At 41.6% G+C, this 25,666-nt stretch overlaps 1 protein-coding gene across 1 annotated transcript in view; it reads right to left on the bottom strand.

Annotated features, from left to right (window-relative positions):
• Window positions 1-2,727: 2,727 nt before the first annotated feature.
• Window positions 2,728-25,666, bottom strand: part of LOC141097981 (membrane-spanning 4-domains subfamily A member 4A-like) — a 61,511-nt gene continuing 38,572 nt past the window's right edge. The window contains exons 3-7 of the mRNA XM_073585552.1: window positions 19,644-19,760; window positions 19,263-19,319; window positions 13,698-13,871; window positions 5,409-5,528; window positions 2,728-4,151 (exon numbers count right to left, since the gene is read on the bottom strand). Coding sequence (XP_073441653.1) covers window positions 4,044-4,151; window positions 5,409-5,528; window positions 13,698-13,871; window positions 19,263-19,319; window positions 19,644-19,760 — 576 coding nt within the window. The 3' untranslated portion in view covers window positions 2,728-4,043. The remainder of the gene's footprint in view (window positions 4,152-5,408; window positions 5,529-13,697; window positions 13,872-19,262; window positions 19,320-19,643; window positions 19,761-25,666) is intronic.

The raw sequence follows: 25,666 nt of genomic DNA, 5'->3' as shown, positions 1-25,666 counted from the left end.
CGTGCCAAACTGACCTGTTGCGCGCGCTTTTCTTTTTTATCCCCTGCTGCTGCTCACACTCTCTCCCTCTCTCCCCGCCCTCCTGGGTCTGCAGGAATGTCCCACTGGCTCAGGCTTCCCTCAGGGAAAAGGGGAAGGTCCGCCTGACTCAAGCTTCCCCCTGGGAACAGGGGATGCAGCCTCTTCATTTCCAGACCTGCGGTCAAGGACACCATTGTTGAAAAAAAATCATAAAAAAGCCAGACTAGAATTTGCCAAACTGCATGTTGACAAGCCGCAAAGCTTCTGGGAGAATGTCCTGTGGACAGATAAGACAACAATGGAACTTTTTGGCAAGGCACATCAGCTCAGATGGAAAAATGAAGCATATCAAGAAAAGAACACTGTCCCTACTGTGAAACATGGAGGAGGCTCTGTTATATTCTGGGGCTGCTTTGCTGCATATGGCACAGGTTGTCTAGAATCTGTGCAGGGTACAATGAAATCTCAAGACTATCAAGGGATTCTAGAGAGAAATGTGCTGCCCAGTTTCAGAAAGTTTGGTATCAGTCTCAGGTCATGGGTCCTGCAACTGGATAATGACCCAAAACACACAGCTAAAAACACCCAAGAATGGCAAAGAGGAAAACATTGGACTATTCTGAAGTGGCCTTCTATAAGCCCTGACCTAAATCCTATTGAGTACCTTTGGAAAGAGCTGAAACATGCCGTCTGGAAAAGGCAACCTTCAAACTTGAGACACCTAGAGCAGTTTGCTCTTGAGGAGTGGGCCAAAATACCTGTCGAGAGGTGCAGAAGTCTCATTGACAGTTACAGGAATCGTTTGATTGCAATGATTGCCTCAAAAGGTTGTGCAACAAAATATTAAGTTAAGGGTACCATCATTCCTGCCCAGGCCTATTTCATGAGTTTTAGTTTTAAAAAATTCTGTACAAGCATGATTGAAAAGCAATGTGTGACTTTCATTTGTTCATTTTCATAGATTTTTGATTTATTATTACTTTTGTCAGATTCAAGTTATTTCTGTCACCATTGTGGGTTTTTCTGTCATTAAACGAGGGGTACCAACAATTTTGACCACGTGTCTATCTCGATGGTAGGAAGGTTTTGAGGTAGGAAAGACAAAAGTTCCATTTTTGAGAGTTAACTATTGTATAGGCGGATCATGACACCGCTAGGTACCTCTCACCTAATTCTATTACCCTCTCTAATGTAGATGACAACAACTGTGTCTTATCTGTTATGTAGATGTTAGATTGTAAGCTTGCGAGCAAGGCCCTCATTCCTCTTGGTATCTGTTATGATCTATGTGATTATTGTTATGCTGCAATGTCTATTGTCTGTAAAAGTCCCCTCTATAATGTAAAGTGCTGCGGAATATGTTGGCGCTATAGAAATAAAATGATTATTATTACTATTTATTATAGTGGAAGATGGAAAAATTACCCTATGTTAGGTCTAGTGTGACTCTGACTAACTGCAGAGGTTGGCACCCTTCAACTCAATTTCTAGGTTTAATCCCATAGCTGATGTCATCATCTTAGTAAATTGCACATAATCCCATTTGGCCTCATTTTAATCAATACCATGGATAATAATCCATGTGTTCTCTGTCTTTAAGATTGCAAAGTATAAAGGGGGTTTTACACATAGCGATATCGCTAGCAATATGGCTAATGCATCACTGACTTGGTGACGCAGCAGCGATATCGCTATGTGTGATACTTACCTCCGACCGGCTCCCCTGCTCTCTGTCGCTGATCGCACGAGATCGCGCAGCTCCATTTCTCGTCGGGCGCTTCCTGCTGGCACCGACGAGCGATGCGTGGACGCGGACGGGAGGACGTCAGGATCGCCGCGTCTGAAAGGTAAGTAACGACCGCTGTATCGCTGCTGCATCGCTGTGAGATCTGCCTGTGTGGCAGCTCACTAGCGACCATTTAGCGATGCACCAGCAATCCTGATATCATTGTCGGGATCGCTGGTGCATCTCTAAATGTAAAGGGGCCTTTAGAGAAGCTTTGTAATTTATTTATCTATCCGTGAAAAAGGCTGATGGTAAAACGAACACAGGGACCGTACACTATACCGGCTCTGTTTTTTCACACGGACATGTGAAAAATTCCTTACCCTATTGCTCCACTTGTTCAAATTGACCACTCAACAACTTATCTAAGGCTCAGGCAACAGCTTTATCTCTCCCCCATGCTTTACACTGCAGTTCAAGTTCTTCAGATTGGCAGCACATGCTAAATAGGAAATTGTTACTTGGAAAATGAATAATAATTAGTCTATGTGCACACGGTGCGGATCCTGCCGTGGACTTTTCCGCGTGGATTTTACTAAATCCGCAGGTCAAATGACCTGCATTTTTCCTGCGGATTTCTTCCTTTTTTTTGCGATTTTACTGCCGTTTTTGTGCGGTTTTCTACTGCGGTTTTCCACCTGCGGATTTGTAGAATGGAGCAGGTGGAAAACTGCAGCAAAACCACGCAAAAGAAGTGACATGCTGCTTTTTTCCGCACAAAAACCAAGCGGAAAAATCCGCAACATGTGCACAGCGGTTTTTTTTTACATAGGGTATAATGGTACAGTACATCACCTGCAGTTCTGCTGCAGATCCGCAGCGGCAAATCCGCAGCGGATCCGCAGTAGAAACCGCACCGTGTGCACAGACCCTTAGAGAACTACTGCACATAAAATAAGAGAAATGGGTGAGCCTGGAGATCTACTCTCTACAGTTTATTTATTACATCTCAATGCTTAGAAATTATACTGTGCAAAACATAGTACATGTTGGAGATAGTGTGTGTATATGTGTATATGTAAGAGGGTCAGGGCCTAGCCCTGTAGATGTTGTTGCTACTAGTTTCCTGTATATGATTGCCATATTTGTATGTGTCATGTATATATAATTGACGTATTTATGTATCTGTGTATTATATATAAGTTGAGGACAGTGCAGTTGGGTAAAAGGACACTAGATGGGGCACTGAGTGCACAGCAAAATAGAGCACAGTTGTAGGACACTTTAGAGATTAATTGTAGAAGTGGTAGCTGGGAATTAGCTGGACAGATTTCCTGGTTATTGTCAGTCAGGGGTAGACCCTGGTGTGCTCAGCTGGCCTTGTGGCCTGAGCTGTAGGAGATTAGTCAGTCTGGGGTAGACCCCTGGTGCTGTTCAGATGGTCTTGTGCCTGAGCTGCATAGCTGCCACACAACATGTGAAGTGGAGTCCCTAACCATCCATAGTAGATGTGGGAGAATTCAGCAGAGAAGAGAAAGTGTATGGTATCTGCAGCAACATAGTGAAGAAGTCAGTGAAGAAGTTACTGATGAAGTGTCAGCAGAAATTTGGTTGCTGAAGAAGTAGTCGAGTGGGCCACCAGCGAGTGCGCGGGCAGGATAACTTAAAGGGGGTGGACGACCTAGAAGATGATTATTTCTGTATCTGGACTGAAATCAGTTCCAGGGAGATAGGTTGAAGTGCCGTTTTCACCGGGCTCCTCCTCCCGTTGTAACTTTGTGGTCCATTCTGGTGTAGCAGAAGAAGCTAGGGAAAGTTGAAGAAAATGTATTGCTGGTACCGTATCAAGTGTGCTAAAGGTGTATTGGATGTGCTGTGTCCTGAAGAGAATAAATCTTTATTGTTTGAAGTTATCCTGGGCTCTGCCTCCATTCCTTTGAACTCCAGGAATAATGTGGGACGCACCAGGGAAGAAGCAGTCGACAACACAGCGAGTACGGAATGTGCTGATGTGTCTACCCCCGGCTGTATTTTAAATATATCTATATATAATACATATTTCATCAAATCAACAATTATTTACAGTATATATATATATATATATATACTGTGTATACATATGGTAATTGATGGTTTGATGACATATATACCATACAATTGCATACTAATGAAATGTTTGGGAAGTGATGCATTGCGCAGAAACTAAAAATACTCCATAGTCACAGGTTGCCTATAAGGATCCCGCCATTTGCTTTGTATTCTTTTTGTCACTAGTTTATCACAAGGACCAACGATTTCATGTCTGTGTCACTGAGGCAGATGCGAAGGCTGCTGTGGAGTCAGGAGGGACATCTCTGGTGGTATCAGATTCGGATGAGGACGTGGTTTGATAGATGACCACACTCTGAAACAAAAGACATTTTTGTATAACAGACATAGAACAATCTTTAATTCTCTTTATGAAGGCAAGAAAGTAATTTAGAAATTATTGTTTAGTCTTTCAGAAGTTCTGACACATTATAATGTACTGCATAACCTTATCTTTCTTCCTTCTCTCTCAAACTGAAAGGGTTGCTTTATCTGCCTATTTCATGCACTGAGAGCAGGTTTAGACTGAAGGTCGAGCAGATATCTGTACACCAGTGTAAGATTTTGTTCTGTTGCCCCTATCCTGCTTAGACAATTTACTATCCCTCTTGCTGAGAGTCTGACCAAGAGGGAGGGGAACAGAGAAGCTGACACAGAAGTACAAAAATTTTCTAAACTTGCAGTTCAAAACAGCTTCACTCAGTGCAGGAACAAGGCAGATAAAACAGCTTTTTCAGCGTGGAGATTGAGAAAAAAGGAAACAAGGGGTACATTATAAAGATTCATAACTTTGCAAGGACTGATGAATAATTAAATAAAGTTTAGGTACTTTTTTAGTTTACAATGTAGAAAATTCATTGTGTTAACAACTAGAAACAGCATTTAGCATATTTAGTTTTTATTGATGATCATATATTTTCCTTTACTTTTAGGACTTGGAATGCACAAGAGTGTCAAACGGTGACTAGTCTGTGGGTCAGGAGAAAATTTTACCTCGTGACCCTACCAAAGTAGAGACACCCTCTTTCACCCATTCCGTAGTTTTAAAGAGGCGGTGACTCGTATGAGGGATATGTGAGGTGGTCACTTGTGTGCATGAGACCTAACTTTTCAATTAACATTGGTGGAAGTTGCGCCAATTCCTTTTGGTGACAAAAGTTGTGAGTTTAGCAAAAATATTCACAAGACCTGACCAAGAAAGAACAAACTGCTCTAGTCCTGGGCAGCACGGTGGCTCAGTGGTTAGCACTGTAGCCTAGCAGCGCAGGAGTCCTGGGTTCAAATCCCACCAAGAACAACATCTGCAAGGAGTTTGTATGTTCTCCACATGTTTGTGTGGGGGTTGTCCGATTTCACCCAAAGACATACTGATAGGGAATTTAGATTGTGAGCCCCATTGGGGACAGCGATGATAATATGTGCAAACTGTAAAATGCTGTGGAATATGTCAGTGCTATATAAAGATTATTATATTATTATTAGTCCAGCTGCCACAGAGTACCAATGTGAATGACTGACCAAGGTTGTGCCATTTTTTTTTTGCCCAAAATAGACTATAGAATAAACAACTTACTATTTCTTGAAAAGATGAACGGCAGACAGTTCTGCAGGCAAACACACTTGTGGATATAGAGGTGCAAAACATCAGCACAAAAAATATTATATTTAATGATAAGAAGCCATAATAGACATCCTAAAAAAGAAAAAAAAAACAGGAGAATTTTATTCAATCATTTTGCTTATATACCTACAATGCAGATGAATCTGTTAGTTTTTATTTTATTCTTTTCAAGTTTAGAAGGAAACAGAAGCAAAAGCCAGACATTAATACTGGCAACACGACACCGACACTTAACAGCTCTGGAGAAGCAGACATCCTTGGGCAGTGGCATAACTACAAAGTTATGGGCCCCGGTGCGAACTTTCAAATGGGGCCCCCCATGTCAAAATACACGCACATCTCCGCTCCGTACACCTCGCACTCGCGCGGGTCCGCTCTGCACACATCGTACATGTGTGGCTCCACACACCTTGTACACACATGGCTCCTCTCTGCACACCTCATACACACGCGGCTCCTCTCCGTACACCTCGTACATGTGCGACTCCGCTCCGTACACCTCGTACACGCGCGGCTCCGCTCCGTACACCTCGTACACGCACGGCTCCGCTCCATATACCTTGCACATGCGCGGCTCCGCTCCGTACACACACGGCTCCTCTCCATTCACCTCATACACACACAGCTCCGCTCCATACACTTCATACACACGCGGCTTCTCTCCGTACACCTCGTACACACACGACTCTGCTACATCAACCCTGTAAATCCCTCCTGACCCCACACATAAACTTACCCTCACCCAGCACCATGACAACCAGCACAGCAGAGTCCAGCATACACGGAGGCTCCTGACCTTGTGACCAGACTCCTCCCCTCCTGTGACCTCAGCACAGGTCCATAGCGATAAAGTATCGTAGCCTCATCAATGGAATAACATTCCACTGCCAGATCGTCATTGATCAATCCTGATGAACCCGCTGAAGGGGGAAACGCGTTGAGAGTGTGTGGACCCCAGTTGAGATACTTTATCGCTATGGGCTTTTCAACTATCCTATTGTAACATCCTATGGTCACAGATGAGTATAAAACTTTATGAGAATTACTAATGAGAATAGCTGATATGAGTTTAACGGGGAAATGGTGTGCAGTTTGGTAATTTGGGTATTGGATACTTTCTATGAAACTTCATTCCCATACAGCTAAATTAGATTGGCATGTGCATTTATTATCATGAACTTGCTATATGAGAGCATCTGGTTCTTTGATATAATATGACGCTTTGAGAACCCTTCTTTTCAAAGAGGATATCATTTGGATATAGCACCACATGTGTAGAAATAAATTTGTAATGCAATAGCTTGGTGAATTAATGTAAATATTATCTGTCTTATACTTATATGACCATTGTTTTTAACCTTCGTCAGGCTGCATAATTTTACAACGTTAACAGGCTGCAGAGGTACAATTGTACCTTCATATATACCTCCACTGTGGGAAGACTTTCTCCTTTACTTGGTTTCAGAAACTAAAGTTCATTCAGCTACAAATGTTATGCTGATATCTATTGGCCAGTGTTGTTACTGCTCACTTATGTTGCTGTCAATTAAGTTGATTCAAACTGGGAGTGGCTTCTACTTCTCTTCCTGCCTCCCTCCTCTCAGTAGCCATTTTGCTGTTCATCTCATTGCTGTGAGCACACACATTTCTAGGCTTGTGAAGTCTTCAATTTCTTGGATACGAAGGTAGGAAAGTCTCACAGCATCTAACAGCCAGTTATACCTTCATTCGCCTTATGTGGGGACAGAACAGTCAGAAATTGTCTTTGAGCCTGGACTTGGCTTACATATATTTTGTATGAAACTTACCACTATAGGTATGAATTTTATACGAAAAATGGATAATAATTAGTATCTACATATTGTTTTACGATGTTTTACTTATATTCAGCACAAAATAAAGATGGTGGCTCTGTTACAATTTTCCTATTGGTCGAAAAAACAGTCGAAGATGGAATGAAAATTCTGAAACCGTATACGGTTTACATAATATATAAATGACATTTATAAATAATTATCACTAGAAATAATTTACTTTTTTATCTGCACTTTAGAATCGAGTTTCATTCTACTTGCCACGTGTTACTGAACTAAATTACGAAGCCAAAATTCATCTACCAAGTCATCATGAGTGATAGTGATGCTGGATCTAGATTCCGCCATAATCCAAGAAAACGTGTTTGCAGGTTAGTATCATTTTGTGAAAAGCCAATAATGTAGTATTGTGTAGTATTTCGGAAAATTATTTATTTTTCATTTTTTGATATTTACAGATTTACGTCTGACGAAATAATGCGAATGCTAGAAGAATCTGATTCTGAGCACGAGGAAGAACCATATGTTGCATCTGATGATGAAAACTATGTACCACAAGTGGATGTTACTGAAGAAGATTCAGACATTGAACAAGAAATGGTAATAGAGCAGGAAAAAGAATACGACTCAGACGAAAGTGTTGAGGATGAGTCTGTGCCTCAAAGTGCAGGCGACATTTGGACTGCTAAGGATAAAACTCAATGGTGTAGTGATCCACCGCCAAATGCACAAACAAAATCTCGTAATGTCCTATGACAAAGAGGTGGCCCTGCAGCAATCAGCAACCTGTATACAGCAAAAGAGATTTTCAAGTCAATCATGACTCCGGAGATGTGTGACATCATATTGCGAGAAACTAATCGAAAGGCCAAGAGAGTTTGTGATGCTTACAACAACGAACTGGTACAACGTTTTCCTGATTCTTCTGAACGGCCACCACAAAAAACATTAAAGCAATTTACTGAAACTGAACTCCATGCATTTTTGGGCATACTGATTGCTGCTGGTGTGCACAGAGACAACAAAGAGAATCTGGAGGAAATGTGGAATGTTGTTGCTCTGCCTCTTATACGTGCAGCCATGTCTCGTGACCGCTTCAAGATGATACTCAGATTTATCAGATTTGACAACGAAAATACACGTGCAGAACGTGTGCAAACAGATAAAGCTGCACCCATACAGGACATCAGGACAATGCTGAACAGAAATCTGAAGAGAGCCTACAAGCCATATAATTGTATCACCGTCGACGAGTAATTATTTCCATTTAGAGGCCATACTAAATTTACCCAGTACATACCTTCAAAACCAGCTAAATATGGCATAAAGATTTTCTGTGCTTGTGACTCGTCAAACGCCTACCCATTACAAGGTCAGCTCTACACTGGGAAACCAACTGATGGTCCTCGACAAGTAAACATTGGTGAACGAACAGTATTGGACCTAGTGAGCTCGTATAAAGGCTCTGGAAGAAATGTCACCACCGATAACTTCTTTACAACCATGGAACTAGCTAAGGTATTGAACTCCTGGAACATGACAATAGTTGGTACAGTGAGAAAAAACAAAAGGTTCCTACCTAGCAACATGCAGCCTGCCAAAGAAAGGCCTGTAAACTCGACAAATTTTGCCTACAATCATGATGCAACAGTCTGTTCATATGTACCAAAGAAGAACAAATCAGTCGTGCTTCTATCATCTATGCACATGACGGGAGAGGTTGAAGAGACACTAGCAGCCAAGCCAGAGATAATAAAATACTACATCAAAACAAAAGGCGGAGTTGATGTTATGGATAAAATGTTGGGAGAGTACACTGTGAAACGACGAACATTACGTTGGCCTCTGGCATTTTTCTACAATAAGATTGACGTCACTGGGTTTGCATCCTACATCATCTACAGAGAACACAATCCAAGCTTCAGGACAAAGGATCAACGAAGAAAGTTCCTGAAAGATCTCGCAAATCAGCTGTGTATGCCTGCAATTGAAGATCATAGTAGAAACCGAATGATGATGAGAAACCATTTTCTTCGAGGTGCAGTAGAAATGGTGCTTGGACGATGCATTCTGGTAGCATCGCAAGCAGCAGCTGGCCCTCAAATACCTCATGGTAGTCGTGGACCCTCCCCTGTTGTTGGTAGTTGCTATGTCTGACGAGACCTGAGGCGAAAACAACGCAAGACTAGAAAGTCTTGTGTGGTTTGTGTGAAACCCATTTGCGATGAACACTCGGTAGCAAAGACAACATGCATTACTTGCAAAGAAAATCAATAAAAAAAGTTTCTTACATTTTCTTTTATAATGTAAATGAACAGTTTTTTTACTTGTTTATAATAATAAAATAGCATTATCATTAAAAAAAAATTATTCTTTTTTCCTTGCATTACCTTCATTCAAAATATATGAGGGTACATTTGTACCTATGCAGCTTGTTATGGATGCAAAAATATCTCGACCCCTTATCTCGGAAGGGGGTGGAGATATTTTATTGAAATTTGGCCAATATATTCTGGACCAAAACTGCAGAGATGTCACGAAATTTCAGCCCTCTACGGCTTTTCGAAAAAAAAGTTATTGCAATTTTAAAACGGAATAGGTACAATTGTACCTACTCAGCCGGACGAAGGTTAATGGTAACGTTTATATGGGGACAATGAGGGTACTGTGACTACAGTGCTACACTGAAGAGAGCACTCAGGTAAAAATCGATCTGTGAAAGGGAGTGTTGGTAAATAATCTATGGTGTCTGGACTTTCCTCCTTTTCTCACACATTTTTTCTTGATTGAATAAAAATATATTTTTGCATCCATGAAGACTTGAGAAACCAGTTTACGAGTGGATACAGGCCATCTGGCCCTCTATTGCTGACTTAACGTTTTATAGGGTCATCTAGAAGAACAGGGATAGCCGTCGCACGAGCGAGGGCGCCATTCTCGTAAATCTTAGGATTCCAACCTCCGCATCTAGGTAGGCGTTCAGACAGGATTGCATATAGGTCCAGTTCACTATCTTCTACATATGGGCTGAGTGTAACTGATACCAGTGTATAGCACTAATTGACACTTTTAATATACTGTATATATCTTTTTCATGCTCTCCTTTTTTCTTGGTGAGGTTTTTTTCTTTTTCTTTTGGGCTGAACTCTGCAATATTATTTCTGTCTATGCAGAGCTTGTTCTGACCAGTGATTTGTGCTGGCGGACCAAATTGGCTGGTAGTGGTTTATTTGAAAGGGATTGTGATTGTCCAGCAATTTCAGCAGCCCAGTTTTTTTGTAAGGCATGCTATATGTATAGGGGATATCGGTTTATAATAATTTTTTAACGTACACTTATTAAAAGTTATATTTTAAATAGGGTTTGTTTTTTCAGTAAGTTGGTTGTATTTAACCCTTGGTATATTGGTGATTGTGTAAGTCGTGTACACTATGCACCCCATCTTGACTGAAAAAACAGAAATGCAGGAATTTTTTCAAATTTATTAAAAAAGAATAACAGAAATATCACAGGGTCATAAGTATTCAGACCCTTTGCTCAGTATTGAGTTGAAGCACCCTTTGAGCTAGTACAGCCATGAGTCTTCTTGGGAATGATGCAACAAGTTTTTCACACCTGAATTTGGGGATCCTCTGCCATTCTTCCTTGCTGATCCTCTCCAGTTCCGTCAAATTGGATGGTGAATATTGGTGGACAGCCATTTTCAGGTCTCTCCAGAGATGCTCAATTGGGTTTAGGTCAGGGCGGACTCTTGCTGGGCCAGTCAAGAATGTTCACAAAGTTTTTCTGGAGCCACTCTTTTGTTATTTTAGCTGTGTGCTTAGGGTCATTGTCTTGTTGGAAGGTGAGCCTTCGGCCAAGTCTGAGGTCCAGAGCACTCTGGAAGAAGTTTTCATCCAGGATATCTCTGTACTTGGCTGCATTCATGTTTCCTTAAATGGCAACCAGTTGTCCTGTCCTTTCAGTTGAAAAACACCCCCAATAGCATGATACTGCCACCACCATGTTTCACTGTTGGGATTGTATTAGGCAAGTGATGAGCAGTGCCTGGTTTTCTCCACACATACCGCTTAGATTTAGCACCAAAAAGGTCTATCTTTGTCTCATCAGACCAGAGAATCTTATTTCTCATAGTCTGGGAGTCCTTCATGTGGCCACACTGCCATAAAGACCCGACTGGTGGAGGGCTGCAGTGACAGTTGACTTTGTGGAACTTTCTCCCATCTCCCTACTGCATCTGTGGAGCTCAGCCACAGTTATCTTGGGATTCTTCATTACCTCTCTCACCAAGGCTCTTCATCCACGATTGCTCAGTTTGGCTGGACGGCCAGATCTAGGCAGACTTCTGTTATTCCCAAACTTCTTCCATTTAAGGATTATGGAGGCCACTGTGCTCTTAGGAACCTTGAGTACTGCAGAAATTCTTTGGTAACCTTGGCCAGATCTGTGCCTTCCCACAATTCTGTCTCTGAGCTCATTGGCCAGTTCCTTTAACCTCATGATTCTTATTTGGTATGACATGAACTGTGAGCTGTGAGGTCTTATACAGACAGGTGTGTGCCTTTCCAAATCAAGTCCTATCAGTTTAATTAAACACAGCTGGACTCCAATGAAGGAGTAGAACCATCTCAAGGAGGATCACAAGGAAATGGACAGCATGTGACTTAAATATGAGTGTCTGAGCAAAGGGTCTGAATACTTATGACCATGTGATATATCGGTTTTTCTTTTTTAATAAATTTGCAAAAATTTCTACATTTCTGTTTTTTTCAGTCCAGATGGGGTGCAGAGTGTACATTAATGAGAAAAAAATGAACTTTTTTGAATTTACCAAATGGCTGCAATGAAAGAGTGAAAAATTTTAAGGGGTCTGAATACTTTCCAAACCCACTCTATATTATTGTGTCTGAAAGTTGGGAGATGGGGAAACATAATATTTGTGGTAAGGTCATCATACTGTGGGGCCTGTAGGAACATCATGCTGTGTGTGGGTCTTTGAACTGTATGGAGAGCTTGGTGACCATTCTGTGTGGGGGCCTATGGTGACTATAATACCATGTGATGCTGTGGAGGACATCATACTGTATGGGGAGGCTGTGGCGATTATAATACCTTGCGGTGGTTGTGGGGGGACATCATAATGAATGGGGGGCTGTGGTGACTATAAAGCTGTGAGATGGTTGTGGGGCACATCGTACTGTGTGGAGTGCTGTGGTGACTATAATACCGTGTGATGGTTGTGGGGGGGCAACATACTGGAAGGGGGCTGTGGTGACTATAATACCGTGTGATGGTTGAGGGGGCCCTTGTACTGTGTGGAGGGCTGTGGTGACATAATACCGTGTGATGGTTGAGGGGGCCATTGTACTGTGTAGAGGGCTTTGATGACTATAATACTGTGTGATTGTTGTGGGGGACATCACACTGTATGGGGGACTGTGGTGACCACTATTCAGTGTTTGGGTATCATGCTGTGTGGGTGGAGGAATGTGGGGATATCATACTCTGTTGGATGATCTGTGGTGTTATCAAACTGTATTGGGGCATTTTGGGGGGCATTATTCTCAAAGTTGGAAGGCGCATTGTATTGAGTGACAACACTAAGGGGCTTCAGTAGGGTGCAAAATAACTAAGTGCTTCAATACACGTCCCTCTCACCTTCTTTAAAAGTTGAGATCTGTGCTCTGATTGGACTTTTACTATGGGACCTTACTGATTTCTATGTACTCTGCTGCTCAGCGGCATGATTCTAATAAATAGGCACTGGGATTAAAAAAAAGGAAAGAAGCCAGCGCTGCTTGTGGTCAGAACGCAATACATAAAGTGCATATGCACATATTAATTTCTAACTGTATTCAAAATGAGATATTTGGCAAAAAATTGATCAATCATTTGAGCCACCCCGCTGCGCCAAGGCAATCTCATGTGGGGCAGTCCTACTCTACGTTTTTTATATTCTCTGTGCCATTGCGGCCTCCTAAATGTATTAAAAGCAAGACCATATTGAATGCAATCTGTACCTGAAACATTTCTGAATCACTCCCATGGAGCCAGAAAGAGCAAGCGCAGATAAAGGCCAACCAGGTCTGGATATAGACATCTCAGGTTTAACCTCCACACCTGTCTGACCAGAAAACACAGATGAAGGGCGATACAGGTCCAGATAGAGGTGCATAATTAAATACTTAAATTTTTTTACGGGAGTGGAGTGCAGTGCATATTAAATTTTGGATTTGCATACGCTTGACTAGCCGGCTGAAAAATTCTCTGGTGCTTACAGCAAGAAAACCGGAAAAGCTACAGCAATAAATGATACCTATTCGGAATGTGCTGCCCAAGTCCTATTTCATGATACTATTAGTATCCTACTAAAAACAAATCACATGACAGGTTCCCTTTATTAGAATAACATGAACATGATTCTTACCAAACCATAAAAGGCTCCTAAACATTGGGTATCACTTTTGTAATATGCACAATATGTCCAGTGCAGGACCGGTGGGGATATATGTGGTACCACGATAAGCTCAATTGTAGCAATTATAATTCCACAAGCTGCAGCTAGAGAAGTGATAATGTGCATGACCAAGCTTGACGTTACCTAAAACACAATAAAACATTGATTAGGTTGTGTTTTTAAAAGGTTATTCCATGCTGGGCAAATTATAACTTATTGTTCTTTGAGGTGTGATCCATCTATTGTCTATTGGACTGCTGGAAAAAACTGAAATCTGATTTGAAAATCTTATGCAAAATGAATGCTCATTTTAGAGCCCCTCATATACATGAGACTAATGTTGACATTTCGGCCAATTGTCTAATGTGTATGAGAGCCCATTATAATTGATAGATGGGATGGTTAAGGATCCATTGTGTATGATTTCAGACTGCCAATCCTTTTGTTCTCCCTGAGATGATGTAACTCCAGACATGTCTAACAACAGCTAGAGGAAACACAAGAGCATTCGAAGGAGCGATCTCTCCTGTGTATGGGAGAGATGGCTGCCAGTTGAACCATTGTTTGCCCATTGGTGGTGTACAGGTGCTAATTAGCAGCTATTTCAGACCTCCAGCAGTCAGTCCAGTTGGGTATAGCTTTTTAAGGAAATTATGGATAGGAATAAAAGGGGGTTGTAAGTGAATAAAAGTGTTTGCTCGTAGCCACCCATATTCTTATGTCATTTTAAAGGGTAATCCTCCTCTTCATAAATGGGCACTATCAAATAGTGCTTGTAAATATAAGAAATTGACTGCACTTTAACACTTTCAACCGTTTTTACAAAATTAAGTGATTTGTCATCTTTTGTGATTTTTTTTTCACCTAAATGCATATATTTGGGGCTTAAAATAATTTTTACAATTGGGTCTCATTAAAAATTTTGCACTGTCTGGCTTTTACAAGCTTTTTGTTTTCCTGTATATTCAACTTTGGTGTTGTTTGTGGTGATAAATCAGGAGAGTGAAGCTCATAAAAAGTCATAAAATAGTTATTATGAAAACTGCCTCTTCAGAGAGGAAGAGGACTTGAACTCTATAGAGCCACCTGTTGGAAGAAGCAATCATACAAGTCACTATCGACCCTTTAACGAGCCTTGCAATACTACTTAACCCCTTTCTGTCATTAGACGTACTATCCCGTCCATGTGCCCTGGGACTTAATTCCCAAGAACGGGATAGTACATCTAATGCGATAAGCGGCGCCCACGTGGTGAGCGCCGCTGATCGCGGCCGGGTGTCAGCTGATTATCACAGCTGACACCCGGCACAATGTGTCAGGGGCGGTCACGGACCGCCCCCGACACGTTGAACCCTTGTACACCGCGATCAAACACGATCGCGGTGTACCGGGAGTTAAAGGGAAGCTTCGGCAGGGAGGGGGCTCCCTCCATGCTTCCCTGAGCCCCCCACGGCAGCGCAATGTGCAGCGCTGCTGCGGGGGGGGCTCTTTCCCTACAGGCCCCCGGGTCCAAGATGGCGACGGGGCCTTCGGGGGCCTGTTGGGAGCTGACTTCCTGACTGCCTGCAAAGCACAGGCATGAGGAAGTCTGCAGAACTGCCTGTGACAGATTGCTGATCTGTCACAGTGATCTGTGATGTGACAGATCAGCGATCTGTCACAGGACAGTGATGTCCCACCTGGGACTATGTAATAAAGTAAAAAAAAAAAAAAAAGGGTAAAAATAATTTTAAAAAAATCGCTAAATAAATTAGTAAAAAAAAAAAATATTCCCCAATAAATTCATTTTTTGAAAATAAAAAAAAAAAACAATAAAAGTACACATATTTGGTATCGCCGCGTCCGTAGCGACCCGCCCTATAAAACTGTCCAATTAGTTAACCCCTTTAGCGAACCCCTTAAAAAATAAAAATAAAAAACGAAGCAAAAGATAATGATTTATTATCATACCACCGAATAAAAAGTGCAATAACGCGCGATCAAAAAGACGCATATAAATATCCATGGTACCGCTGAAAACGTCATCTTGTCCCGCAAAAAAGAGCCGCCAAACAGCATCATCCGCAAAAAAATAAAAAAGTTATAGCTCGCAGAATAAAGTGATGCAAAAATAATTATTTTTTATATAAAATTGTTTTCATTGCAAAAAACCGACAAAACATAAAAAACGACCTAAATGAGGTATCGCTGTAACCATACCGACGCGAAGAATAAAAGCGCTTTATCAATTTTACCGCACGCGGAACAGTGTAAACGCACCCCCCCAAAAGAAATTCATGAAACGCTGGTTTTTGTTCATTCTGCGTCCCAAAAATCGGAATAAAAAGCGATCAAAAAATGTCACGTGCCCAAAAATGGTACCGATAAAAATGTCAACTCGTCCCGCAAAGAATAAGACCTCACATGACTCGGTGGGTCAAAATACGGAAAAATTATAGCTCTCAATATGTGGTGATGCAAAAACTATTTTTACAATAAAAAGCGTCTTTTAGCGTGCGACAGCCGCCAAACATAAAAACCGCCATAAATAGTAAATCAAACCCCCCGTTATCACCCCCTTAGTTAGGGAAAAATAATAAAATTAAAAAAAGTATTTATTTCCATTTTCCCGTTAGGGTTAGGGTTAGGGTTAGGGTTAGGGCTAGGGTTAGGGCTAGGGTTAGGGCTCAGATTAGGGTTAGGGGTGTGTTGGGGTTAGGGTTGGAGTTATAATTGGGGGTTTCCACTGTTTGGGCACATCAGGTGCTCTCCAAATGCAACATGGTGTCTGATCTCAATTCCAGCCAATTCTGCATTGAAAAAGTCAAATGGTGCTCCTTCCCTTCCAAGCTCTGCCATGCACCCAAACAGTGTTTTACCCCCACATATAGGGTATCAGCATACTCAGGACAAATTGCAAAACAACTTTTGGGGTCCAATTTCTCCTGTTGCCCTTAGGAAAATAAAATATTGGGGGCAAAAATATCATTTTTGTGGAAAAAAATGATTTTTTTATTTTCACGCCCAGGCGTTATAAACTTCTGTGAAGCACTTGGGGGTTCAAAGTGCTCACCACACATCTAGATAAGTTCCGTGGGGGGGTCTAGTTTCCAAAATGGGGTCACTTGTGGGGAGTTTCAATAGTTTAGGTACATCAGGGGCTCTCCAAACGCACATGACACCTGCAGACCAATCCATCAAAGTCTGCATTCCAAAACGTCACTACTTCCCTTCCGAGCCCCGACGTGTGCCCATACAGTAGTTTTCTCCCACATATGAGGTATCAGCGTACTCAGGACAAATTGGACAACAACTTTTGGGGTCCAATTTCTCCTTGTACCCTTGGGAAAATGAAAAAACTTGGTGACTAAAAGATCATGTTTGTGGAAAAAATACGATTTTTGTATTTTCATGCATGGGCGTTATAAACTTCTGTGAAGTACTTGGGGGTTCAAAGTGCTCACCACACATCTAGATAAGTTCCTTGGGGGGTCTAGTTTCCAAAATGGTGTCATTTATGGGGGGTTTCTACTGTTTTGGTACATCAGGGGCTTTCCAAACGCGACATGGTGTCCGATCTCAATTCCAGCCAAAAACGTCAAATGGCGCTGCTTCCCTTCCGAGCTCTGCCATGCGCCCAAATAGTGGTTTACCCCCACATGTGGGGTATCAGCGCACTCAGGACAAATTGCACAATATCTTTTAGGGTCCTGTTACCCTTGGAAAAATAAGAATTGAGGGTGAAAAGATCATTTTTGTGGAAAAAATATGATTTTTCAATTGTACGGCTGTATGTTATAAACTTCTGTGAAGCCCTTGTGGGTTCAAAGTTCTCACCACACATCTAGATAAGTTCCTTGGGGGGGTCTAGCTTCCAAAATGGTGTCATTTGTGGGGGGTTTCTACTGTTTTGGTACATCAGGGGCTTTCCAAACGCGACATGGTGTCCGATCTCAATTCCAGCCAAAAACGTCAAATGGCGCTGCTTCCCTTCCGAGCTCTGCCATGCGCCCAAATAGTCATTTACACCCACATATGGGGTATCAGTGTACTCAGGACAAATTGCACAATAACTTTTAGGGACCTATTACCCTTGGAAAAATAAAAATTGTGGGTGAAAAGATCATTTTTGTGGAAAAAATATGATTTTTTAATTGTACCGCTGTACGTTATAAACTTCTGTGAAGCCCTTGTGGGTTCAAAGTTCTCACCACATATCTAGATAAGTTCCTTGGGGGGTCTAGTTTCCAAAATGGGGTCACTTGGGGGGGTTTCCACTGTTTAGGTACATCAGGGGCTCTCCAAACACGACATGGCGTCCGATCTGAATTCCAGCCAATTTTGCATTGAAAAAGTCAAATGGCGCTCTTTCCCTGCTGAGGTCTGCCATGCGCCGAAACAGTGGTTCCCCCCCACATATCAGGTATCGGCGTACTCAGGACAAATTGCACAATAACTTTTGCAGTCCAATTTCTCCTGTTACCCTTGATAAATTAAAAAAAATTGAACCTGAAGTATTTTTTTAGTGAAAAAAGTTAAATGTTCATTTTTTTTTAAATATTCAAAAAATTCCTGTGACGCACCTAAAGGGTTAATAAACTTCTTGAATGTGGTTTTGAGCACCTTAAGGGGTGCAGTTTTTAGAATTGTGTCACTTTTGGGTATTTTCTATCATATAGACCCCTCAAAGTGGCTTCAAATGTGATGTGGTCCGTAAAAATAAAATGGTGTTGCAAAAATGAGAAATCGCTGGTCAACTTTTAACCCTTATAACTTCCTAACAAAAAAAAATTTTGGTTTCAAAATTGTGCTGATGTAAAGTAAACATGTGGGAAATGTTACTTATTCAGTTTTTTGTGTGCTATATCTCTGTGACTTAAGGGCATAAAAATTCAAAGTTGGAAAATTGCGAAATTTTCTAAATTTTCGCCAAATTTCTGCTTTTTTCACAAATAAACGCAAGTTATTTGAATGAAATTTTACCACTAACATGAAGTACAATATGTCACGAGAAAACAATGTCAGAATCACTGGGACCCATGGAAGCGTTTCAGAGTTATTACCTCATAAAGGGACAGTGGTCAGAATTGTAAAAATTGGCCTGGTCATTAACGTGCAAACCACCCTTGGGGCATAAGGGGTAAAGATAAAGGCCAAATCAAAATCTCAATTTGTAGACAGTGTTTTGGGGTATGGCCCCTCATCAGTGCAAAGTATGAGAACTGATTTGGCTAGATAAGAGGTTCTGAATTGAGGTCTAAGGGGTAACGTTTCTCCTTGTGGCATGCCAATGTAAGGAGGCTTATTCGCCAACTCTATCAGACCATCGTAGTAGGCTCAATGAATGATTCTGCGTTGACTAATTTAAAAGCTGACAATAACCAGTTCAACAAGGAGGCTGTAGGAGGCAAACAGTGCAAATTTTTTTTAATGAAAAATTAATTCAAACATTTAGACCCAAATACATATATTTGAGTGCAAACACTTTTTTATCCCCAAACATTGACAACTCTGTTTAATACTTTTCTTTAGGTTACTGTTAATAGCCCTTCTTACCTTTCCAACTGTTGGTTTTACAGAAGCAGCCACTGACAGTGATCCGGAAATAATAAACTAGAAAAACATGATATCAACATAACATTTATTTTATATTACGGATCAAGAAAATTAGTAAGTTTTTTGCTTTTGGGAAAAAAAGGGTGGGGGCAAGCAAGTCAGGAAGGAGTTAATACCAAACTATCAGAGCTTCATTCATTAGAGAGGGAGAGAAAAGCAACCAGAGCCAATGCTGACACCGAAGCTGTGTCTCAGACCACCACGGACTCCCTGTAGACAAGGGATTTATGCTGTAGTCACCGATCACGGCTCTTGCATCTAAGCTAAAAAGCAGCAAGAACCAAAGGAAATACAACACTGCTTTAACTGTAAATATCTTACCAAAATTCCAGCCCATATGGGGACACCGCTATAGAATAAAGCTCCAAAGTAACTACTGACTATTATCATCATAATGTCAAAGGAGATGAGGACAATTCCTGTAAAAATCTGTGTTGTCTGCAAAATAAGAGAGGGAAACTTCATTCATTAATAGTTTAACTGTAGGAGACGAACAAGATACACTAAAGAAAAATTATTAGATACCTAAAACATAGGTTGGGAAAAAGTGACAGGCAGATAGAAGGGAATATGACTATAGGATCCGACTTCGTAAGAATTGTTTGTTGTCTGTTACCATGGAGACTTATAAATCTGCATAGAAGCTGTAGTCAAAAAATGGTAAAATATTTATAACGCAGGTTTTATATATTTTTTATATATTATATCTTTAGGAGATAAAAAAGTTGAAATTAAAGTGCACATGTTGGATTGCTAGATATCAGAGGCTGCTGGGTATCTGGAAGTAAAGTCAAGATCAATTTACAATGGTAAAGTGTAAAAAATTATATAAGTTAAAAGTCGCCATGACAGGCTTTCTCAGATGTGATGTCGGAGCGGTGCTGTACGTCCTCCTCCCTGATTTATAGTTACAGTTGGAAGTTGAACATTAATTTTGAGGGTCAGGAGAAGCTACTGTGCACAACCAGCAAGTATGGAATAGAAAGGTGCAGACTGCTGTCATGTAAGGAATGCACGGAATATTATATGTTAGAAAGTTTCTCTATTTTCACATGTACTTCTCATTTTTGTAAACTGTAATAATAGGTGGGCTTGCGGAACTAAGTGGCTTGTGAATAAGTAAAGTTACAAAATAGGAGTTAAGAGCAGGAGTTAAAAACCTGTAAGTGCTCAACCTTTCTCTACATTTTATTATTCTTTACTGTGCTTCTGTCTATAAGGAATAGCAAGATTGGAGGTTTCTTTCAGTGCAGTCTGCCATTTGTACACACAACTGTAGCAGGAATCTCAGCATGAATACTGTGGAGATAGAAATGCAGGCATACTGCTCGCCTGGAAGCTTGTATTAGCGATATGGAGGAACAAAATTAAACTCTGGACAACTGACAATTTAGAGGCAAGCATGCTGCTCACTGAGCAAGCAATTACTAAGAGGTGGACATGGAGGCTAGAAAAATGGGTCAGGAGAAGCAGGCAGCAAGCCCTCATATGTGTTACGCATCTGTCTCAGATCCATGCTTTACTTCCCTCACCCCAGTCCACTAAATTGTGTTGTGCTCCACGTTGGGCTTTGCAGATGGTCCGGCATGCTCCCACGTGAGCATCAGCCCGAGCCTAGACAAGGCTCACTGAGACACACTCCTGAGTCTTAGTATTGTATTAACACTTCTGTGCTGCTAGACTTCAGTTTTGTTACACACCTTATCGGCACTCCACCAGCCTGCCTGAGGTTTCCTGACATCCTCTGACTGCCTGAGGTTTCCTGACATCCTCCTGCTGCCTGAGGTTTCTTGATGTCCTCCGACTGCATGAGGTTTTTTAATGTCTTCTGTCTGCCTGAAGTTTCCTGACGTCCTCCACCTGCCTGAGGATTTCTGTTGTCTTCTGTCTGCCTTAGGTTTCCTTCACTTTGCTTGCCTGCAGTTTCCTACATCCTGCCTACCTGCTTATGGTCTGAGGTGCCTCTGCTGTCTGTGTCCTGCATACCCCGCCGATTTGCTGCTTTGACGCCCGTGTGTCCTCCCGGACCTTGAGCTTGGTGGATCCACTTCACCTAGTGAGCCTATTAATATGGCTATATAGATGGAAAAGTGAAAACATTATGGAACTTGAAAAAAGAGGGAAGAAAAGTGCAAAAATGAAAAATGACTCTAGTAAGAAGAAGTTACAGAATTACGCTGCACGCACAGCACAGGAGACACAGCAGTAGCTTAGGGAGCTAAATGCATGGCTTAAGTCTTGGTGCAGTGCAGAAGGATTTGGGGTTGTAGAGCACTGGGCTGACTTCTTAATGTGGTACAATCTGTATTTTGCCGATAAATTACACCAGAGTGGAAGGCAGTCTACTGAGCTGGGGAAAATTATTCTAACAGGGGCAACAGAGTATGTGAACTAGGGTTGAGTGTGGGAGGACAAAACAGAAAATAAAGGAGTAGATGGGTTAGAGAGGGATGTGTTTATAATGATGGCAAGATTAGGGATAGGGACTTTGCAAAGACAATTGACACTGTCCTGCAAGGACACCTAATGGGTAAATTAAGGTCTATGGGTTTAGCAAATAAGATTTGGAATTGGATTGAAAATAGACTTAAATATCACATCCTGAGAGTTGTAAAGAATGACTTTGAATGGTCTCTGGTTATGAGGGGTGGCACCAAGATTCAGTGTTGGCTCCTCTGTTATTCAACATTTTTATTAATGATTTAGAAGACGGGATTATTACTGTTTTATTTTTGTAGCTGATACCAAGCTATGTAATTTTGTGAATTTTCTGCAAAATTTTCATAAGTTACGAGCTTGGACAAACTGAGTGTTTGAGCATTCATTTAACGGAGGAGGATTAATGTGGATAAATGTAAAGTTATACACATTGGTGCCAATAACCTGTGGGCATCATGTGTTCTACTGGGAGTAAAACTAGGAGACTCTTGTAGAGAAGGATCTGGTTGCACTTGTCGATAAAAGACTAAATAACAGCATGCAATGTCAATTCAATCAGCAGTTTCTAAGACCAGCAGTATTAAACAAGGCATGGACTCATGAGACAGGAGCTTAATACTAACAGTTTATAAAGTAATAGTGCAATGTCATCTGGAATGTGGAGTTCAGATCTGGGTATCAGTTCATAAAAAGGTGCTCTGGATTTCGAAAACGAGAAGTGCCACAAAACTAATAAGGGGCATACAAAATCTTAGTTATGAGGAACGATTAAAAGAATGAAATTGATTTACTCTTTAGAAGGAAGAGACGAACAATCACTTACATGACTTCTACAAAAAGTATGCTCAAAAGCTGTTATATGTAAAACCCTGTCTAAAGATAAGGTGACATTGCTTGTGCCTGGTAAAAAAAAATAATTTCAGAAGAGTTTAAACCTTTTTTTTTTATCATGAGAACTATTAACTTGTCGACCAGCCTCACTGAGGAGCTGCTCACAACGGGAATGTTTGAGGTTACAGTTGAGTGAAACGGGTCGGCCAAATTCAGAATCCGCTGACTTTTGTTAAAGTCGGTTTTCGCCAATCGAAAGCAGACCATAGTGTGAGGTTGGTCATGAGGTTGCCGACTCGAATGCCAAAGTCGCGTTTCCCACAATCCTTCCAGCGCCTTTTCTCAGCCAATCATCAAGGACGCACACTGTGGGCAACGCAATTACGTCGGCAGCGGCCCCCACCATGTTAGAGAAGGGCATGCAAGTGATTGGCTGGCTTTGTGTGACGTCACATTGCCTATAAAAGGCCGTGACCGCCGAACGCCATCTTACTTCTGCTGATCTTAGCATAAGGAGAGCTTGCTGCTGATCGTTCTCAATAGAGAGAGTGTTTAGGCAGGGAAAAAGAAAAAAAAATTCCTTCTGCTGATAGCGATTGTCACTGTAAAACACATCAGTATAGTGTGCAGTGACAGGGGAGGATATATTTGTGTGCAGTAGTTCTGTTGGTTATTAGGCTGCCTTATAAGGCTCCCTGATAGCTGCATTGCTGTTTGCACACTGCTGTGCAGAGTGCTTTTTTAAAAGCAAAAATATTTTTTTCCTTTTCTCTGCACAGTTAGCAAGCGCTCATTTTTTCACACTTTTTTGTGCAGCAGCTCTGTTGGTGATTAGACTGCCTTATAAGGCTCCCTGATAGCCGCATTGCTGTTTGCACACTGCTGTGCAGACTGCTTTTTTAAAAGCAAAACTCCTTCTATTCCTTTTTTTCTGCACAGTAGATACTGAGCGTAAATTTTTTCACACACCGTATAGAGGTGTACGCTCCTCACACACTACCGTGTACGGGCTGGTATTATGGACAAATACATGCTATATGTGTGTGACTCCGTAAAAAAATACACGGAGATTAACATTTTTTCATACATACACCGTATAGAGGTGTCCGATTCTCAAACAGTATCGGATATCTGGTGTTCTTATTACGGTCAGTGCACATCTACACAGAGTCAGCGTGTGTGCGTGACACTCCGTAAATACATATACGGACATTTCCATTTCTCCCTACACTGTACTGACTGCTGTCCGATTATCAAACAGTATCAGATATCTGGTGTTCTTATTACGGTCAGTGCACATCTACACAGAGTCAGCGTGTGTGTGTGACACTCCGTAAACACATATACAGACATTTCCATTTCTCCATACAACATATTGACTGCTGTCCGATTCTCAAACAGTATCGGATATCTGGTGTTCTTAGTTATTACAGTCACATCTCCACAGAGTCAGCGTGTGTGTGACACTCCGTAAATACATATATGGACATTTCCATTTCTCCATACACCGCATTGACTGCTGTCCGATTATCAAACAGTATTGGTTATCTAGTGTTCTTATTACGGTCAGTGCACATCTACACAGAGTCAGCGTGTGTGTGACACTTCGTAAATACATATACAGACATTTCCATTTCTCCATACACCATATTGACTGCTGTCCGATTATCAAACAGTGTCGGATATCTGGTGTTCTTATTACGGTCACATCTACACATAGTCAGCATGTGTGTGTGACACTCTGTAAATACCTATATGGAGATTGACATTTTCATCAACAATGTATACAGCTGTACACTTCTGATACAGTACCATATATCTGCTTGTTGGATTACGGTCAAATGCATACTTGGTGAGCGTCTGTGACTCACAAAATATATATGGAGATTTCACTTTTTACATACACCTTACATAGCTGTACGCTCCTCATACAGTACCATTTCTCTGCTGGTCTTTTTGATACATTTTCCCAAACATGAGGAAGTATGGTGGAAGAGGCCGCGGACGTGGGCGGGGAGGCGCAGCTGGTACTGATGGTGGTAGTGGTGCATCAGCTGGTTCTGGGAAAAGCACAATAGCAGCTAAGGCAGGAGGTGTTGAACCTGTGTTATCGTCTGGCACAAGAAGGCCTTTAAGTTTCCCTTTTCTGGGAGTAAGTAAACCGCTTTTAAAGCCGGAGCTTCAGGAGCAGGTTTTGACATACATTGCCGAAACAGCCTCCAGCTCTATTGCGTCCTCTTCTGAAGTTACAACAACTGCAAGCACAGTCATCAGTGCAGGCTTCTGGTCAGGAACAACACCTTCCCTTGTGTCCTTCACCCACACCAAAAGAGAAGGATGCTGCAGCACACACTTCAGATTACTCCATGGAGCTCTGTTATGAAGAGTCACCGTAGGAGGCAAAAGCAGAAATACAAGCTAAGTCCAGAAAACCAGAGAAGTTGGCAACTATCAGATTGCAGACCCCTGAACCTATCAACACAACTAGCAGTAACCGTGGGGGGTTCCTACGATGCCCTAGACCCCTCGATCACAGCCGGAGAATTAACTAGGCCTAAAGAAAGAAAGGGGAAATCTAAACTGCCCCAGAGCAGACCCCAAAGCAATAGGCAGCCCCCAACATATAATGACGGTGAAGCAAGATGAAAACACTAACACAGACAGAAAGATAGACTGAGCAAAGACGGGGCCCAAAACTACCTAGATAGGAAAGGACAGGAAGGCTGCTGTCTGCAATCTGCCAAAACCCTATCAAAGACATAAGCCAACAAGCTGATATGAAAAAGGCCCTGAAGCAGCTAGGCTTCAAAAACTAAATCAGCACTCAGGTATTTTCAGAAGACAGAGCTAAAGGAATTCAGCACACCCCAGCAGGGAATGGCAGAAATCCAGAAAAACAAAGCAAAACAAAGTCAAAGCACAAATGCAAAAGGCCGAGCAGCAAACTTAGCTTTATAGGAGCAGGAATTCAGACTGGTCTCCAAGGATACCACAGAGAAATCACCCGCAGGGCAGAAGGGCATCGCCAGCCTTATATCCAGTCAGTAACTCCACTCAGCCAGTCATCATCATCA

The sequence above is a fragment of the Dendrobates tinctorius genome, unplaced genomic scaffold, assembly GCF_039654945.1.
Source record: "Dendrobates tinctorius isolate UK_male_01 unplaced genomic scaffold, ASM3965494v1 ptg000086l, whole genome shotgun sequence".
In the NCBI taxonomy this organism is placed as follows: Eukaryota; Metazoa; Chordata; class Amphibia; order Anura; family Dendrobatidae; genus Dendrobates; species Dendrobates tinctorius.
This window is presented reverse-complemented; position numbering and strand designations above follow the sequence as displayed.